Raw genomic sequence first — 21,322 nt, forward strand, 5'->3', positions numbered from 1 at the left:
TATATGCATATACATCCATCCATACACACACACACACACACTCTCAAATATTACTTAACCATAAAATGAAATTTAGCAACAACATGGATGAACCTGGAGGGAATTATGCTCAGTGAAATAAGTCAGACAAAGACAAATACTGTATGTTATCACTTATGTGGAATCTGAAGAGTATAACAAAGGAATGAAAATAACAAACAGACAGACCCACAGATACAGAGAACAAACTAGTGGTTATCAGTAGGGGAAAGGGAGGGGCAAGATAGGAGCAGGGGATTAAGAGATATAAACCACTATGTATAAAATAAATAAGCTACATGGATCTATTGTTCAGCACAGAGAACATAGCCAATGTTTTACAATAATTTTAAATGGAGTATAATCTATAAAAATATTGAATTACTCTGTTGTACACCTGAAACAAATATAGTATTGTAAATCAACTATACTTCAATAAAAAGAGACAGAACATGGGCTCTCTACATTGGCAGCAAATCACCATGCATAAAATAATTTTAATAAAGCTTGATTGTGTCACAGAATGAGTCTGACTTCACAATTCTAGGTTTCAGCATCATGTTACAGGCGTGCAAGCAGAAGTCACCTGGATTTGAATGAGGGAACAAACCTAGGGAGGTCGAAAGACCTGTCCAAAGTTACAGAATTAGTAAATGACAGAGCTAGGTCCTCTCAAAATCCAGTGATATTTAGCTTGACAACTGACATTAAGAATTAGACAACAAAAATCAGAAAATGAAATCTCATACCTGGAGTTTTCCTTTTTCATAGGCCAGTTTATTTTTACTCTCAGTAATTTTTCCCAAGACATTTTCCACCTGCTGTTGGGCAAGCTGATAAAGCAAACACAGGTATCATATCTTTAGGCAGAGAATGAATAATCATTTTCCTCTTTAAACAAGTACTTATACTCTTAGTATTTCTACAGTAATGAATCTAGGATTCATATTTATTTGCTACTTCTACCTCTTAGCCTTTCTTTAGGTAGCTGGTCATACTGCTAATACACAACATGCTAAGGGGAGTCTGAGTGCCTCAAGAGTCCCAGAGCTGGTTGTTCTTTATTAATCCTATTTTTGTTACATCAATTATTTCTTTGTAGGTGCAATCTAACCCAGGCGTGGGGTGGTTTCATCAGCGGTTGCAAACATAGTGTTTGAAGATTGTATAGAGTCGGCCCTCTATATCCACGGCTTCTGCATCCATGGGTTCAACCAACCATGGAATGAAAATATTCAGGAGAAAAATAATTTCCCATAAGTTTCAAAAGGCAAAACTTGAATTTTCCACTGGCAATTGGCAACTATTTACATAGAATTTACATTGTGTTAGGTATTATAAGTAATCTAAAAATGATTTAAAGTATATGGGAGGATGTGCAAAGGTTATGTGCGAATACTACACTATTTTATTTAAGGAACTTGAGTATTCACGTATTTTGATGTCTATGGGGTCCTGAACAAATCCCCCATGGATACTGAGGGATGATTGTAGTTCTTTTAGAAAATAGGAGCTGCAAATGATCACTCTACTTTGACAATAGGAGACACTTCAGTTACCATAGTAAAAGGCAGTTTAAAAAAAAAACAACAACCAAGAAACTTTTGTTGGAAACACCAACACTGTTTGATCAAGTACTCAAAACAGTGTTATCTGGGATAAACATTACTGAGGTCTCTGTATGTCATGAAATTACATACCAAATCACTCAAACAGCCGTTAATAATGACAGTTATTTTTTTCCGTATGTCTTTTTCCTCAGACTTTGTCAGAAGAAATAAGTATAAAATAGTTCTCTCTTGATTAAATTCTGGGCCTTACTGGTACTTTAGGAACACTACTAGTGATTGAAAATGGAAATTTTCACCTTCCATAATCAATTTCAGTGTTATATCTTAACAGGAAATACTGATATTTGCCATATGTCAAAATCATCATAAATCCACTGTTGGGGTAATACAGAAGCAAATGTGACTGAGAATACAAATTCTTAATCACACAGGCCTACTAGCTGCACAATGGATCATTTGCAGTAAATCCTGAGTTCAAAGTCTTATTAATGTTGGCAAATGTCCTACATTGACATAATCACTATTTCTGGTTTACATTTGCTTAATCTGTGAATAATAGAACAAGGGCCCTTTTCAACATTTAAAGCTAAAGAATTTAGACTTTTGTTTTATGTTCAACTTTAGCCAAGTTTGTAAAGATGAAACCATACATGTAGGGATATTAATTTACACAAGAGACGTTCTTCACTATCTCTGACATAGTTAGAGCTACTCTTCAGTCGTCACTTTGTAGTGCACTTTATTTCATTTAAAATATTGTGAATATTTTCCAGATAAAAGCAAAAACACATTCCAAACTAGATTTCTATATAATATGTAACTCATTTTTCCTTCTGTTCAAAATGTTTTCCTGATACCATATGTTCTGTGAGAGACCACACTAGTCTGGAGCCTTGCTTTCTCCTTCATAGGTGCCTTGGCTATTAAGCCACTTTGGACCTTCTAGACTTGATCAAAATCTAGGGAAAAACTGTAAATAGTGATTAGTTCTCCCTGAAGTTACACACATTCAATAGAGAATTTATACTCAGTATTAGGCATCAGTGGGTTATTAACTACTATGGCGATCTAGGTATTTGTCCTATTAGACCAATATTTATCTCATACTTATTAATACATATTCGTACATTCAGTTTTTTAAAGTTTCACTTTCAATCACTGTGTGTTGCTCTCACTAAGGCAAAGAAAGGATGATTATATATATATATGTATAAATATATATATATATATTTAAAGCATTCAGAACAATAAAATATTGGTTTCAAAATAACCTAAGGGAAATGTAGACTATCAATAAATAGGAGGCTAGTAAAATATTATCATAATATGAGTCGTCAGTTAGTTTTCTGTCTGTGGAAGATATACAGTCCCCCTTTGCCAAAGTATATTCCATTTTGGGAACTATGATGTAAAATCATCCCATGAATGCAACATTTGGGATTATGTTTTGATTAAGCCTTCAGCAGAAAATATATTACAAAGATGGCCAATAATGCTGCAAAAACAAAGCTACACAATATCTATAAAAGCTTAATTATTTAAAATTTAAAATTCAGTTCCAAGTCCTATAAACTGAGATGCCCAATGTGTTGCAAAGTATAGATATAGCTTATAAAAAATCAAGAGCTAGACTTAACCTAAAATATGCTAGCTATTACAAATAAAAATAATCAAAAATAACTTTGCTTGCCTTCTTGGAATGTGGAAAGGCTTTTTTTTGTTTGTTTTGGAGTCACTTAGATGGTCTGAATCTCTTACAAAAGGTGTCAAGGAATTTTTAAAATAATGGCACTTTTTGTCTCAATAAAATTCCCTCTTTTAGGCAAAGGTATAAAGAATTCTACTAATCTTTCAAGTACACTTTTAAAATAAATTCCCCTTTTTTTGCCACTAAAGGGAACACTAATGCACTGATAAGTGAAAACTCTCTAAGCAAAATCAAAACGTGCTAATATTTGACACAGGATAACTTATTTAAATTTATGACAAACAAAAAGAAATTGTTCCAGTTGCTAAAGGAAAGTAGATATTAAGGCAGTAACTTAAATGACTGTTTTCAGATTATTTAAATAGGACTTGTATTTAAGAAAATCAATGGAACACTAGAAATTAGAGAGAGACCACTTAATGAGTGAGTATCTCAGGTTCTGAGTTGTGGAATGCAGAACTCAGATTAACCTTTGTTTAAATAATCTTGACAATATACTACAAAGATTATTAATATGCAGAGCATAACAAACTGGAGAATCACCTGAGAAACAGCATACAAAGAAATGCTAATGGTTAGAATATACAATTTAACTCAAACACAAAAATATCAGTCTTTGGAAAAGCAGGAAGCTAACACAGAATTACCTTAAGATACGAAAGGCAGACTGACAAGGATCAATAGTAAGCCACAAAATGACTTCTAAAATCATTAAAAAAATCTGGCTAAGCTGTAAAAATTAGCAGAAGCTGTTAGAAGAATATATAAAACTAAAAGAGAATGGCATCTTGGTAAAGATATTTCATAATTTAAGCAGATTGTTAAGTAGGAATTTTATTCAAAATATTTAACAATCAGTATTACCTGCGCCCCGGCAAATGGAATCAACTGACACCCCTACAAAGTGTACACTGACTGGATGTCATCCTAGTTTTAAGAAATATTGCACTTAATTTATTGTTTAATTTCAAGTCATTAAAGCCCTAGTTGTGCATGGAACTAATTCTATTTCTGTCTGGTGCTACCATTTGAAAATATATGTTTAAAATACAAAAGAAAAGTGGGAAGATAGATAGTTATTTAACTTGAATCAAGAAACAGTTATCTTTCCACATTAGGATTATTTCTCAGTGTGGTTCCCCAAATGACTGCCTGTGGTAATGGACTTAAATTACACCATCATTAAAGCCTGAAATGGCAAAAATAAACCTAAAATTAGAAACTGTGAGGAAAAAAAGAGAATGATATTTATACATGGATACAGTATGCTGGCCGTATGATGGACACTTTACACACAATATGCCATTTAATTCTCACTGCCTGGCAGTAAACAGGACCTTACCTTTGTGTTCTACCCAATCAGTGTTTCTTAAACAGATATTACGTATTTGGCATAATACATGCCAGGCAAGGGAGTATAAAGATGAGTAACTACTCTTCTAGCATTAGAAGAGAGTGAAGGTAGATGCAGAAACAGGTCAATTTCTAATTTATGTAGTAATTATTTTGATATAGGTATGAACAGTATGCTGTGGGAACCCCACAGTTAGGGGAGAGTCCCTTGGCACTGAAGGCCAGAGAGGTTAAGAATCTGACCAGGTCACACACAGTAAATGAAGCCAAGGACTAAAACCAGGTCTGAGTTTAAATCTGTGGTGTGGTATACACAATACACACTCATATGTATATCTCTAAAATTCATTAAGAAGTTTTATGAGAGGGTAGTTTTTATTGAGAATTCCAAGTGTTAATTCTCAAAAAACAAAAATACACTGCCAGCACTGAATAGCAATAGGTTAATGATATTGCTCAGATTAAAAAAAAAGTCCTGAAATCTCAACCTCTTTGCTCAAGACTCTCACAACCAAATGAAGCACTTCCAGGCAGGCTTGGTCAGAGAAGATACTACGCAGAGACACAGAACTGCAAACTGGAAGTGAGGTGTGGGTAATCACTGGAGACCTTAGTCAAGAGGTGTGGTGAGCAGACAAGAATCAACACTGACCAAATCACTTGCAAGATCTGTCAAAGTCACTAATAAAGTAGGGCCACAGGCCTGCTCACTGGCAGTGGGGGCATGAAAGAATCACACAGACTGACACGAGGTCTTCCAGATAAGCCCAGTTGAGGCCTGGACAACAACAAAGGACACGGATGAATCTTTAATCTTGGGGGAGGGAGGGCTAGTTTGAGAGTACCAGAAATTGGAGCTAATGTACCTTGTTGCTCTGATACGAACTTATAGGTTCATCCTGGGACAGCTGGGATATAAAGAATTCAATAAATGTCAGCTATCTGCTACATGCTTTGCATGTAATAACTTAATCTTAACAACCTCCTAATCATAGCATTATTATCCCTATTTTGACAGATTAAGAAACTGAGGCTCAGAGAGGTTAAGGATAATACTCAAGGTCACAGTCAAAACTGAAACATAGGTAGTCTGGCTCTAAAGCCATGAAAATGTAAGAGGATTTAGATTTAGTGTCTGCAATTTTTCATAGCTGAAGTAACGAGCAGCTTAGGACAGAAATTGAAAGAATTTAGCTCAGATTAAGAAAGACTCACATCAGGGCCCTCTACGGAATTTTAAAAGATGATTTGCATGTGACAGAAGCCATAACTAATTCTTTTTCAAATATTCAAAAGCATACAAAAAACTTATTAGCTGGTTAACAGATCAATCATGTCTTTAAATCCCCTTCACTTGGAGATGCTTTAAGAATTCTACCATTTGTTTGTAATGCCTTGACTTACCAAATAGCTTTTAGAAATCAGACTTACTACTGATTTCCTAATGGAGGGAACTGTCAGAAAGGGGAAAAAATACAAGTTTCTTCTTCACAATTTATGAAAGAGGAAATACTCTAAAACATTAGAAATATTTGTGCTTTTCAGCATTATAGATCATCTGTGTAGGCAGATATTTAATAGCTGCCTTAAATTCTTATTTTCTTAAATTCTCTACTGTTTGAATACTGTTTGAATATGTAGCTCTCTGACATATTTAGCCTGAGTTATTCAGGACTTGTGCTAATTATCAAAACATGAACAAATGAAGAAAACTTATCTCCTGACTTTTGATTTTTTAAAACTCACTAGTCATTAACTGACTCCTTCAGACTGACCTTTTTATACCCACCCAATGGTAATCAGAAGTTGCTTGCTGAAGTTCTATGGAAGCCATCTGATCTGCCAGTTGCTTATTCTTTTCCTCTGCAGTATGCAGGCTGTGAGTTAATGCATTTATGTCTACCTTTGAAAAACAAATGGAGAAAAGAAATCCAAGAACCAAAAATATTATTTTGTTTTTAAAACAGTATCTTTAACTGTAAAATAGATGGTATCTTATGAACATGTTCCCCTGCTTTTCTAGTTCTCTTCAGCAGGAGGGTTATTACAAATTACACAGTGAACATTTACTAGTAGCGGAAGTCCCTCTAGTACTTGGTATTTGTTTAAATATTAACTCAAGCTTATATATATAGATGAAAAATCCTTCACAAAATATTAGCAAAATGAATCCAGCAATATAGAAAAGGCTAACAAATCAGGACTAAGTGAAGTTTATCCCCTTAATACAAAGCTTGTTCAACACTTAAAATCAATTAGTATAACTGACCACATCGATAAACTCTAGAAGAAAAACCATATGACCCATCTCAATTGACGCAGAAAAAGAATGTTACAAAATTTAACATTAATTTGTGATAAAAATCCAGTAACTCAGATATGAAGGGGAACCATCTCTATGTGATAAGCTATATCTATAAAAAACCTACAACTAATATCAATATTAGTGAAATATGAATGTTTTCCCCTAAGACTGAGGAAAAGGCAAGGATATATGCCCTCACCATTCCTATTCAATATCATACAGGAGGCCTTAGCTGGTGCAGTAAGGTAAGAAAAAGTGAAAAAGGCATAGAGATTGGAAAGGGAGAAATAAAACTGCCTCTACTTATAACAGACATGATTGTCTACATAGGAAATCTCAAAAGAATCTACGGAAAAGATACTAGAATAATGAGTTTAGGAAGGTTGAAGGATGCAAGTTCAAATCAATTGCATTTTTATATATTAGCAACGAACAACTGGAAATCAGTATTTCTTAAAAGTAATATTTATAACAGTACAAAAACTCATGAAATTCTTAGATACAAATCTAAAACAACATGTCCAATATTTGACATGCTGAAAATTGCAAAATGCTAACAAGATAAATCAAAAACCTAAATAAAATGGAGAGACATAATGTGTTCCTGTATTAGAAGATTCAATATTGCTAAGATGTCAACTTTCTAATTCCAACTGTAAATGTGCAGAGTAATTTACCAGTGTACACCCTTTGGTGGAGTCTGGACTGTGAGTCTAGGAAAAATGGCCTTAAGAAACACTAAAGGGAGCTCTTCAGGCTGAAATAAAAGGGCATTAGATAATGACTGGAATCCATGTAAATAAATAAGGGATACAAGAAAATGTAGCAACACAGGTACATGGAAAAATATATATAACTATGTATTTTTGTTTGTAACTCTCTTTGTTACCAGTAAATCAAAAATATATAATAAAAGAAAGGTTAAGGGAATTAAAACAGTGCCCTAGAAATATCTACTTCACACAAAAGAAGGCAGTAATGGAGAAACAAAAAGCATATGATACATCAAAAAAAAAAAAAAAAGTAAAGTGGGCAGATGTAAATTCTACCTATGGGTAATTATGTGAAATATAAATGGATTAAACACTCCAATTAAAAAGCAGATAGGCAAAATGAATTTTTTAAAAGACCCAACTGAATGTTGTTTATAAGAGACACATATTAAATACAAAGACATAAATGGGTTGAAAATAAAAGGATAGAAAAAGATACATGATGTAAATGTAACCTGAAAAGAGTTGAAGCTGCTACATTAACATTAGACCAAGTAGACATTAAGACAAAAATCTTTGAAATAAAGAAGGTCATTATATATTGAAAAAAGTATCAACCCATTAAGAAGATAGTATTTATAAGGGTACATATAATTCTCAAGTGATCAGTCCAAAAAGATGTAATATGTATGCACCCAAAATAGAAGCACCTCAATAAATAAGACAACTGTTAGAAGACATAAAAGAAGAAATCAACAGTAACACAATAATAGTGGGGGGCCTTGACACCCCACTTACATTAATGGACAGATCATACAGAAAGAAAATTAATAAGGAAACATAGGCCTTAAATGACACGTTAGACTAGATAGGCTTAACTGATATTTATAGAGCATTCCATCCAAAAGCAGCAGAATACACATTCTTCTCAAGCGCACTTGGAACATTCTCCAGGAGAGATCACATGTTGGCCCACAAAGCAAGCCTTGGTAAATTTAAGAAAGTTGAAATCATATTGAGCATCTATTCTGACCACAATGCTATGAGATTAGAAATCAATGACAGAGAAAAAAACTGCAGAAACCACACACATGTGGAGGCTAAACAATACTCTACCAAACAACCAATGGATCACTGAAGAAATCAAAGAGGAAATCAAAAAATACTTAGAGACAAATGAAAATAAAAACATGATGATCCAAAACCTATGGGACACAGCAAAAGCAATTCTCAGAGGGAAGCTTATAGCATTACAAGCTAACCTCAGGAAACAAAATCTCAAACAACTTAACTTTACACCTAAAGCAACTAGAGAAAGAAGAACAAACAAAACCCAAGGAAAGAAATCATAAAGATTAGAGCAGAAATAAATGAAACAGAGACTTAAAAAACTAATAGAAAGAATCAATGAAACTAAAAGCTAGTTCTTTGAAAAGATAAGCAAAATTGATAAACCTTTAGTCAGACTCATCAAGAAAAAAAGAGAGCCCAAATTAAAATCAGAAATGAAAAAGAAGTTACAACCAACACCACAGAAACACAAAGGATCATGAGACTACTATGAGCAACTATACGCTAACAAAATGGACAACCTAGAAGAAATGGACAACTTCTTAGAAAGGTACAATCTCCCAAGACTGAATCAGGAAGAAATAGGAAATATAAACAGACCAATTACCAATGCTGAAATTGAGTCACTAATTTAAAAACTCAGCAAACAAAAGTTCAGGATCAAATGGCTTCACAGGCAAATTCTACCAAATATTTAGAGAAGAGTTAACACCTATCCTTCTGAAACTGTTCCAAAAAATTATAGAGGAAGGAACACTTCCAAATTCATTCTATGAGGCCACTATCACCCTGATACCAGACAAAGATATGACAAAAAAAATTACAGGCCAATATCATTTATGAATACAGATGCAAAAATCCTCAATGATACTAGCAAATTGACTCCAACAATACATTAAAAAAGATTATACACCATGATCAAGTGGGATTTATCCCAGGGGTGCAAGGATTCTTCACTGTCTGCAGATCAATCAATGTGATACACCACAGTAACAAACTGAAGAATAAAACCCATATGGTCATCTCAATAGATGTAGAAAAAGCTTTTGATAAAGTTCAACATCCATTTATGATAAAAACTCTCCAGAAAGTGGGCAGAGGAAATATACCTCAACATAATAAAGGCCATATACAAGAAACCCACAGCTAACATTCTCAATGGTGAAAAGCTGAAAGAATTTTCTCTAAGATCAGGAACAAGACAAGGATGTACACTCTGGCCACTTCTATTCAATATAGTTTTGGAAGTCCTAGTCACAGCAATTGGAGAAGAAAAAGAAATAAAAGGAATCCAAATTGGAAAAGATGAAGTAAAATGGTCACTGTCTGCAGATGACATGCTACTATATATAGAAAATCCTAAAAAGGCTACCAGAAAATGACTACAGCTCATCAATAAATTCTGTAAAGTTGCAGGATACAAAATTAATATACAGAAATCAGTTGCATATCTATACACTAATAACAGAATAGCAGAAAAAGAAATTAAGGACGCAATCCCATTACCATCACACTAAAGAATAAAGTATCTAGGAATAAACCTACCTAAGGAGGCAAAGTACCTGAACTCCAAAAACTGTAAGACACTGATGGAAGAAACTGAAGACGTCACAAACAGATGGATAGATATCCCATGTCTTGGATTGGAAGACTCAATATTGTTAAAATGGCCATCCTACACAAGGTGATATACAGATTCAGTACAATCCCTGTCAAATTGCCAATGACATTTTTCACAGAACTGGAACAAAAACAGTGTTAAAATTTCTATGGAAACACAAAAGACCCTGAATAGCCAAAACAATCTTGAGAAAGAAGAACAGAGCTGGGGGGAATCATGCTCCCTGACTTCAGACTATACTACAATGCTACAGTAACCAAAACAGTTTGGTACTGACACAAAAACAGACATATAGATCAACGAAACAGGATAGAAAGTCCAGATATGAACCCACGCACTTATGGTCAATCAATCTACAACAAAGGAGGTAAGAATACACAACTGAGAAAAGATGGCCTCTTCAATACATGGTGCTGGGAAAACTGGACGGCTACATGTAAGACTGAAACTAGAACATTCTCTAACACGATAGACAAAAATAAACTCAAAGTGGATTAAAGATCTAAATATAAGACTGGATACTATACAACTCCTAGAGGAAAACATAGGCAGAACACTCTTTGACATACATTTCAGTAATATTTTTCTGAATCAGCTCCTAGAGTAATGGAAATAAAAGCAAAAATAAACAATGGGGCCTAATTACACTTAAAAGCTTTTTTTGCACAGCAAAGGAAACCAAAAAATGAAAAGACAACCTAAAGAATGGGAGAAAATATTTGCAAATGACAAGACTGACAAAGGACTAATGCCCAAAATATGCAAACAGCTCACACAGCTTAATTGAAAAAAAAAAAGCAACAACCCAATAAAAAAAATGGGCATAAGACCTAAGTAGATACAACTCCAAAGACATCCAGATGGCCAACAGGTGCATGAAAAGGTGCTCAATATCACTAATTATTACAGAAATGCAAATCAAAACTATAATGAGGTATTACCTCACACCACTTGGAATGGCCATCATTCAAAAGTCTATAAATAATAAATGTTGGAGAATTTGTGGAGAAAAAGGAACCCTCCTATTCTGTTGGTGGGAATACAAATTGGGATAGCCTTTGTAGAAAACTATGGATATTTCTGAAAAAACTAAAAATAGATTTGCCATATGACCCAGCAATCTTACTCCTGGACATATATCTGAAGAAAATTATAATTCAAAAAGACACATGTACCCCAGTGTTCACAGCAGCATTATTCACAATAGCCAAGACATGGAAACAATCTAAATGTCTATCAACAGATGAATGGATAAAGATGTGGTATACACACACACACACACACACAATGGAATATTAGCCATAAAAAGAATGAAGTTTTGCCATTTTGCAGCAACATGGATGGACCCAGAGATTATCATATTGAATGAAGTAAGTCAAGCAGAGAAAGACAAATATGATATCACTTTTACGTGTAATCTAAAAAAAAAATGATACAAATTCTATTTATGAAACAAAAGCAGACTCACGGACATAGAAAATACAAAGGAAATGAAAACATGGTGAACAAAATGTATCCTATGCAGTGAAAGTGATGCTTAGAGGGAAATTTATGGCTGTATGAACCTATATTAAAAAAGGAGAACTATCTCAAACCAACAACCTAAGGTTCCATCTTAAGAAATAGAAAAAAGAAGAAATTAAACCCAAAGCAAGGAAAAGGTAGAAAATAAGGATAGAATAAAACAGAGAAGAGAAAAACACTGGAGAAAATCAGTAAAGCCAAGAGTCAGTTCTCTGAAAAGATCAACAAATCTGACACTGTTAGCTGTATTAACCAAGAAAAAAATAAAGAATACACAAATTACTAAAATTAGAAAGAAGGGACAAGATACTGAATTTCCAGAAATAAAAAAGCAGCTACTATGAAGTACTGTGTGCCAATAAATTAGACAGCCTAGATGAAATGGACAAATTCCTAGAAAGACCCAAATGACCAAAACTGACTCAAAAAGAAAAAAGTAGAAAATCTGAATTGAATTATATCAAGGAAAGAGATTAAATTCATTATAATAACAACAATAATAAACAAACAGAACACTCTCCACAATAAAAAACCAAGAACCAGAGGGCTTTACTGGTGAATTCTACAAAACACTTACAAGAATTAAAACCAATCCCTTGCAAACTCTCCTCAAAATAGAAGGGGAGGGAACACTTACAAATCATTTTAAGAGGCAATACTACCTCGATACCAAAACCAAAGACATCACAAGGGGAAAAAAACTGCAGAATATCCCTTATTAATATATATTTTAAAATCCTCAACAAAATACTACCAAGCTAAATCAAAGAACATCTAAAAAAATTATGACCTTTCACTATAACCAAGTGAAATTTATTGCTCAAATGAAAGCTTAGTTCAGTATCTGAAATCAATGTACTATACCTTAGCAACAGAATAAAAGACAAAATCCACAAGATTATTCCAATAAATATAGAAAAATCAACTGACAGAATTCAACACATTTTCATGATAAAAATTCTCAACAAACTAGGAATAGAGACTAATTTCCTCATCCTGATGATGGGCATTTAGGAAAAGCACACAGCTAGCATCATACTTAGTAGTGACAAACTAAAAGGTTTCCCTCTAAGATCAGGAACAAGACGAAGATACCTGCTCTCATTGCTTCTGTCCAACATTATACTGGAGATTCCAGCCAAGGTAATTACACAGGAAAAAGAAATAAAAGGCAGCAAAATTGGAAAGGAAGAAATAAAACTATTTCTACTTGCAGATGGCACAATCTTATACAGAGAAAATATATATTGTGTTAAGATTGCAATACTCCCCAAATTGATCTACAGATTTAATACAAACCCTATCAAAATTCCAGCTGCTTTTTTTCCCCAGAAGTGGAAAATCTGATCCTGAAATTCATATAGAAATGCAAGGATCCAGAATAGCCGGAACAATCTCAAAAAAAAAAAAAAAAAAGTTGGAGGACTCACACATCTCAATTTAAAAACTTACTACAAAGCTAAAGTAATCAAAAGCATGTAGTACTAGGATAAGGACAGTCATACAGGTCAATGCAGTGGAACTGAGAGTCCAGAGGTAAACTCATGCATCTACGGTTAGCTGGATTTTGACAAGGGAACCAAGATTACTCAATAGAAAAAACAGTCTTCCAACAAATAGTGCTGGGGTAACTAGATATCCCTAGGCGAGATAAGGAAGTTGAACCTCTACCTCATATCACATATATAATTTGACCCAAAATGGATCAAAGACCTAAATATAATCTGTAAAGCTATAAAATTCTTAGAATAAAAACAGGTGTAAATCTTGTGATCTTGGATTAGGCAACAGTTTCTCAAATGTAACATCTAAAGCACAGGCAATCAAAGAAAAAAACTGCTATACTGGACTTCATAAAAATTTAAAGAGAGCCCACAGAAAGGGAGAAAAATATCTGCAAATCACATATCTGATAAGGGTCTACTATCCAGAATATATAAAGGACTCTTACAATTCAACAATTAAAAGACATTAAATAACCCAGTTTAAACACTGGTAAAGGATCCGAATAGACATTTCTCCAAAGAAGATACACAAATGGCCTATAAGCACATAAAAAGATGCCCAACATCATTAGTCATTAGTGAAATGCAAATAAAAACCAAAACGAAGTACCACTTTCACACCTACTGGGATGGCTATTCTAAAAAAGTGGAAAATAACATGTGTTGGTGAGGATGTGGTGAAACGGGAGCCCTTGAAAATTGCTGATGGGAAGGTAAAACTGTTCAGTACTGTGGAAAACAGTCTGGTGGTTCTTCAATAAGTTAAACATAATATTACTATATGACCCAGCAATTCCACTCCTAGATATATATCCCAAAGACCTGAAAACAGGTACTTACACAAATGTTTATAGCAGCACTAATCAGAACAGCTTAAAGATAGAAACAGTGCAAATATCCATCAACAGATAAATTTTGTGTATATATAGACATACAAACACAATGAATATTACTCAGCCATAAAAATATTATGCTAAGTGAAAGAAGCCAGATACAAAAGATCATATATTGTATGATTATATTTATGTGAAGTATCCATAAATAGGTAAATCCATATAGATAAAGTGCAGATCTCTGGTTGTCAGGGGCTGAGGGAAGGAGGGAATGGGGAGTGATTGCTTAGTGGGTATTGGGTTAATGGGTATTGGGTTTCCTTTTGCAGTGATGAAAACATTTTGGAACTAGACAAAGGTGGTGGTTGCACAATATTTTGAATGTACTAAATGCCAATGAACTGTTCACTTTAAAATGGCTGATTTTGTAGTGTGTGAATTTCACTTCAATTAGAAAAAAAAACACAATGAGATACTTTACACCTATCAGGATGGGTATAGTTTTTTTTTAAGTGGACAATAACAATTGTCGACGAGGACATGGAGATAGTGGAATCATATATTGCTAGTGGGATTATAAAATGGTGCAGCTACCTTGTAGAACAGTTTGGCAGTTTCTCAAAGTGATAAACAGAATTTTCAGATGACCCAGTAGTTTTATTCCTGGGGAAATGAAAATACATGCTCATAAAAAAAACTGTACACAAATGTTCATAGCACTATTCTTAACAGCCAAAAAGTGGAAACAGTCTGAATGTCTATCAACTGATAAATGGATAAACAAAATGTGGTATATTCATACAATGTCATTCAGCCATAAAAAAGAATGAAGTCCTTATATACACTATAATATGGGCAAACCTTGAAACAATATGCTAAATAAAGAAGCCAGACCCAAAAAGCCACATACTGTTTGATCCTTTTTACATGCAATGTCCAGAATAGACAAATCCAATGAGATAGAGAGAAGAATAGTAGTTACCAGGGCCAGGGACAGGAGCAATAAGGAGTGATTCCTAATGGGTACTGGGGTTTTTCTGGGGTGATAAAAATGTTCTAGAGTAAGATAGTAGTGGTGTTTGCACAAACCTGTGAACATACTAAGAAACCACTATGTTGCATATTTTAAGAAGGTACATTTATGGTATATTAATTATATCAATAATAAAAGGTACTAGAATAATCAGATGATTCATCTGAAAAATAAATGAACCTTGGACTATATCTTTTATGATATACAAAAATTAACTTGAAGTGGATCACAGACCTACTGTAAAACCTAAATTCAAAAAACTAGAGCAGAACAAAGGAAAAAATCTCTGTGTTCTTATATTAGGCAAAAACTTCTTAGATATGACACAAAAACTATCATCCATAAAATTTTAAAAATAGATAAACTGGACTTAATCAAAATATAAAACTTCTGCTCTTTTTTAAAGAGTATGAAAAGACAAAGCATAAAATAGAAGAAAAATACATAAAGTACATATAAAATTTGCTTATATACAAATAGTAAGAATTTTTCACATAAGAATTAATGGCTATTATTAAATTTCTGAAAAATCAATAGTAAGAAAACAAACAACTGAATTTAAAATGGTTAAAAGATTTGAAGAACTACTTTAAAGTTGTCAATGGCAAAAAAGCAAATGGAGAGATACCCATTACTAGAAAAGCAAATTACAGCCATGATGCTATGCCACTACATACTTAGAATGGCTTAAACTAAAAGAATCAACAATACCAAGTGCTGGTGAGAATCTGGAGAGACTGGAACTCATATATTACTAACAGGAATGCAAGACGGCATACATCCTTTGGAAAATAGTTGAACATTTATTCTGTATGGTCCAGAAATCTATCTCCTGATATTTATCCAAGAGAAACGAAAATATATACTTAAATATGAATATTTATACAGGCTTTTTTCATAATTGCCAAAATCTAGTAACAACCCAAATGTTCTTCAATTGGCAAACAAGTAAAGAAACTGTGATCTATCTATATGATGGAACATAAACTACTGATACATGCAACATGGATGAATCTCAAACCTCAGATGCTTTATGTGAAATAAAAGAAGCCAGACTTAAAATGCTACATATTATATGATTCCATTTATATGATACTCTGGAAAAGATATAACTATAGGGATAGAAAACAGACCAGTGGTTGCCAGGGGATGGGGACAAAGGAAGGGGTTGAGTATGAAAAGGCACAAGGGAACTTTCTGGGGTGATAAAAATGTTGTATTTTGATTGTGGTGGTGGTTACATGCTTGTGTTCATCAAAGCTCATAGAGTGGTACACTAAAAAAAGGGTGAATTTCACTCTGTAAATTATAACAACAAGCATTACTTTAAGAAAACATAGCTTTATAATGAAAACACATGTAAAAAATATCAAGTTGGACAAAAATGTACTCTGTATAAGCATTATCATTTGGCCTAATACAACCTCTCTAACGAACAAGTATCTTTCAGCCCCATGAACATACCCTTAGTCTACATTAAGATAAAGGAAATCAGATAAGCAAAATAATAATGCCATGTTTTAATCACAAATGGCATTTGCCTTAGCCATGAAATATTTTCAAGCAAAAAGTATTAATGAATTTAATATTATCCATCAATTTTCTAAATTTTAAAAAGCATATATGAAGCATATATCAATCCATGGGAATTCAGCTTTGAAGATTTTTAGGGTGGACTGTATTCAAATCACTAGATATGAGTGGACTGAATCACAGAAGGTGCCTGCCGGCTTGGTGAACTGTCTTTGAGCTTGGGCTCAGAATTTAGCTTTTCTTCTCTCTGCTTTTCTTAAGTTAAAAGTCCCCACATGTGGTAATACATATGCTATTTAGTTGAGCCAGAAGCCAAGAAACAGTCAAGGCTCGACAATTTCATGCGACAACTGTTGCTGGGTTTGTTGCATGGGGCGGGTTAGTAGTCCTTGATGCTCCACATACATTCTGTACATGACAGTGATACATCATATTTACTCTCTTCAAATTTTGAAACGCAAACAATAATGTTTTAAAAAATTTTGTTTCATTTTTAAAGGATTGTATTTGTTTCTCTAGCTATTCTACCTTCATAGAACCCAGAAAAGGGAACCTTGCAAATAAAGTGGCAAGTGTTAACATGTTAGGAAGCCTAAATTATTTTTGTTTGTTTTTCTTTTTTAAACAGCATTGTCAGAAATCATCCCTTTGCCTCCCACAGGCCCATGAGCTCACACTCAGGGGACGTCCTGGCTAAACTACTTGGTGAACACGGGGGTCAGAGGCAGTGATGATTCACTGGCAAATACCAGATGCTCAACAAGCAAACATTCCCCAGAAGCAGCCTTATGCTGAAGTGACTGGAGTGCTCTGAGCTGTATCCAACTTTGTGGCTTCTCTTTTCTCCTGCATGTTGGTCTTCAACAAAATAACCTATCTCCTCAGTAAGATAAGCTGATACAGGAGGCAGCAAAACAGAAGGAAATAAGATACAATGACACAACAAAAAAGTAGAATACCTTGGTTTTAGCTAATTCCTTTTCCAAATTGCATTTTTCTTGTGCTATTTCTTTCTCTGTTTTAGTAACCTGCCCAAAAAGGAGTAAAAAGAAGAAATGGGTCAGTTTTAAAATAGCTTACAGACTCTATTATAGCAGACATACCCTGCATGTCAATTAATACCTACACTGCAGAGATAGCACATCCTCTCAGAAAAGGGGCCACTCGGGGAGTCTCTGAGGCAGAGCAGACTTCACAAATAGCCCTGAAATTAGAAAGACACGTCTGCATGTCAGACTCTACTGGTTCTTTCCTAACTAGGAAGACAGGGCTGTTTCCCCTTACATTGTTTCCCTTACACTGTCCCACTCCTACAGGGGAAATCGATTTTAAAAAATATGACCCCTTAACTAACATGAGGATGTGTGAACTGTTAACATTCACTAACGCTGTATAAGGGTCTATTTGGCACAGACTATGCATGTGCTAAAAGACACAGATTAGCCACCTAAAGATTTCTTTAATGGGTAACTCAGACAACTGCATCAGGGTTGTATTTCTTCTCTTTTGCACTTAAAATACAATTTTAAAACAAGGTCACAACCAAGAGGTAACATAAATCTGCCTCTACCTACCTCTCTCTGAAGTCTGTCTTTCTCATCTAGCAGAGACTTCTTCTCTTGCATTGATGCTTCCAGTTCACCTCGCAATCTTGTGATTGTTGATTCCAGCAGCTCTTTTTGCACAGCTGTCCTCTTCTCAATATCCTGTGCTTTCTGGATACACTGGTTATGCTCAAGGATTAAATGGTCTCTGCAGGAAGAGAACAAGGAGATACGAAAGCTAAGTGAGAGTTCTTCTTTAACAGAAAGGCTAAATGTCCTTATAAAACATACCTCTCGCCTAAGAGCAGTTACAAAAAAGTTCTAACAAAACTAGTTTCTTAAGGGCAGAGGCTTTATTTGATTTTTGTGGCTGGCCCAGCAAATCTAGTATTAAATGTTTTCATTGAAGATAAGGAAGACAAATGCAAAAACAAAAGATGCAGAAGTTGCCCACAATTTACTTACAGATGCACTTGGAGTTGTGTTTTCTCATTCTGAACAGTCTGTAGCTCACTTGTGATACTGGCATGGGCTGCATCTAGCAGTAAGTTTTGTTCTTGAAATGTCTGTGTCATCATTTTCTGTTCTTCCTGAGTGTTAGAAGTAATATTAAAAGTTGAGATGCCAGAAGTCTCTTGATAGGGTATTAATTCTAAATAACTGATCAAGGATACTGAATTAGCTTACAAAAGACAAATTTTATTTATGTAAGTAAAACTCTTTTAAAAAATTTAATGTCCAGCTCTCTCTTTGTCCCTACCCTGACTTGGCCACAATTCTATCATTTTATAGCTCTTCCAGTCAATAATCAAGATGCATTATTTACTTAGTTTGCTGCAAAATTTATTAAACTCCTAACATGAACAAATTTTTAAGATATAAAACTATATTAAGTATATTTTGGGTACTTTAAAATTTCAATATGATACTATATTTTAAAAAGTAAAATAATATCAATGTATATAAAGTGAAAAATCACTCCACTTCTATCTTCCCCCACCTCTTCCAAATAATTCCACTCTCCAGGGGCAATCACAGTTTAAATTCTTTCGACAGCATCTGAAATTGCACTCAGATACTGTTACAGCATAAGTGCTATAACTGTTTTGCACAATTAATTTTCTCTGGCTCACCATTTTGAAATTATCAAAACATAGCATTTTTATACACACCTTCCCTACCTACAGTTTATAAAGCTTTTGTAAATATAGTACATATCAACAGTTACTTTTGCCAACATATTTTAAAGCACTTTTATTTGAACAATATTTGATTTAAAGCAAACCTTCACACCTTCACACTTAGTAAAATGAGATCTCATTTGTGTCTTATTCCAAAGTTTTAAAATGTTTGTGAAAGTGTTATATACATAAGACACATTATTCAGTCTACTAAATTGTAAGTTCCATGAAAGTAGAGATTTTGTCTTGTTCACTGCCATAATTCTATCTAGATCTAGCATCATACTTCCAACGGAGTAAACACTAAATATTTGTTGAATTAATGAAAATACTTATTGAGTACCTGTTATGTGCAAAATATGCTTAGCAATATGGGTAACAACCAAGATATATAAGACAACGTCTCAGGAAGTTCACAATGTAATACAGGAAATGAGCCATGTACATAAATTACTACCACAGAACGCAGAATAGAGAGGCAGCATAACATGATTAAAACCACTGACTCTAGCTCCACTCCTTACTAGCTAGGTGATTTTGGGTAAGCTGATTAACTTCTCTAAACCTTATTTTTCTTATCTGTAAAATGAGGATAACAAACATCCCTTTATATAACAGATGCTAGGATTACAGGTGGTAATGTATGTAAAATCCTTAGCACCTCGCTTGGTATATAATAAGTATGCTGAAAAAAAAATGAGAGCTTCATTATTACAGTCTGTTTGTTTAGTGTCTAGAGTAGAAATTGAAAGACAAAATTTATCCTTTCTGGTTGGAGTGATCAAACTTCTTGATGAGTGTAACTTTTAAAGAATGACTAGAATTTCAAATAGTTGAAAATGAAGTAACGACCATTCTCATCAGAGGGAATGGCACAAGCAAAATAGAACAGCACAGGTGTCTGGGGAAAAGTAAATACCTAGGATCAGTCATAAGTATTCTCCATAATTCTGTCAATACTGGGACAGGTAATTTCTTTTCCTAAAGTAATGTTATCTGAGAAGAAACCATCAAGAAAGCACTGAGCGTAAGGCCAAATGACTCCTCTGATGAAATCTGAAAACAACTAATCAAAAAATAAAATAATTCAGAAAAATCACGGAAATTAATTGCTAGAATATTTTATTTACCCAGTTTGTTATTTATGTTTCCTGACCTCTTAGCTAAGGAGGCTTCCTGCTGACTCTCCCAGAAATTAACTAGTGTTAAATATGAATACCTGAAGAATGGCTTGATGGTCAGCAATGATTCTGGTATTTTCCATTCTAACAGTCTGAAGCATGCTGTTCAGCTCTGAACATTTTCTAGTTAGCTGGTCATTCACAACCTAAGACAATATATATAGCAAATCATAGATCTCTCCAATAAATAATTTTTACTTATGTATCATTATTTTTAATGATCTCATAGTATTTCACTATATATGTGAACTTAGTTGATTTAACCTAATCTCAATTGATATTTCACTAATTATAAAATACTTTCAAATGTCTGGAGCCACCACCCTAAATAATTCTAAATTAAAAGGGAAATTTGTTGATTTGGTGGAGCAACTGAAGAATTTGGCAGTTTGCCAGTCTTCTACTCCTCACAATTTTGAATGCTGGTCAATTAGAGCAAGACATCTACAGAATGAAACTTACACAGTAGATTCATGGTCAATATTATAGAAATCCATTCCCAAAATTAGATGATGAGCTTTCAGAATTGTTTGGCTGATAACACAAAATATCTAAGCTCCTTCATCACCAATTATAATATTCATAAAAGCAAAATAAAGATGACTGCCATTTTAAGGATGGGGCAAAC

At 33.9% G+C, this 21,322-nt stretch overlaps 1 protein-coding gene across 7 annotated transcripts in view; it reads right to left on the reverse strand.

The window, feature by feature from the left end:
• The window catches only part of CCDC150 (coiled-coil domain containing 150), a 62,287-nt gene that overhangs the window by 20,222 nt on the left and 20,743 nt on the right, over positions 1-21,322 (reverse strand). For all 7 annotated transcript variants that reach the window (XR_012072829.1, XM_072961533.1, XM_072961532.1 and 4 more), the window contains 6 exons: positions 20,733-20,840; positions 18,798-18,922; positions 18,363-18,540; positions 17,748-17,816; positions 6,440-6,553; positions 768-851 (listed from right to left, as the gene is read on the reverse strand). Coding sequence is in view for 6 of the 7 variants with exons in the window: in XM_072961533.1 (XP_072817634.1) it covers positions 768-851; positions 6,440-6,553; positions 17,748-17,816; positions 18,363-18,540; positions 18,798-18,922; positions 20,733-20,840 (678 nt within the window). In the remaining variant the exon portion in view is untranslated. The remainder of the gene's footprint in view (positions 1-767; positions 852-6,439; positions 6,554-17,747; positions 17,817-18,362; positions 18,541-18,797; positions 18,923-20,732; positions 20,841-21,322) is intronic.

Source organism: Vicugna pacos, chromosome 5 (genome assembly GCF_048564905.1).
Source record: "Vicugna pacos chromosome 5, VicPac4, whole genome shotgun sequence".
Lineage (NCBI taxonomy): Eukaryota > Metazoa > Chordata > Mammalia > Artiodactyla > Camelidae > Vicugna > Vicugna pacos.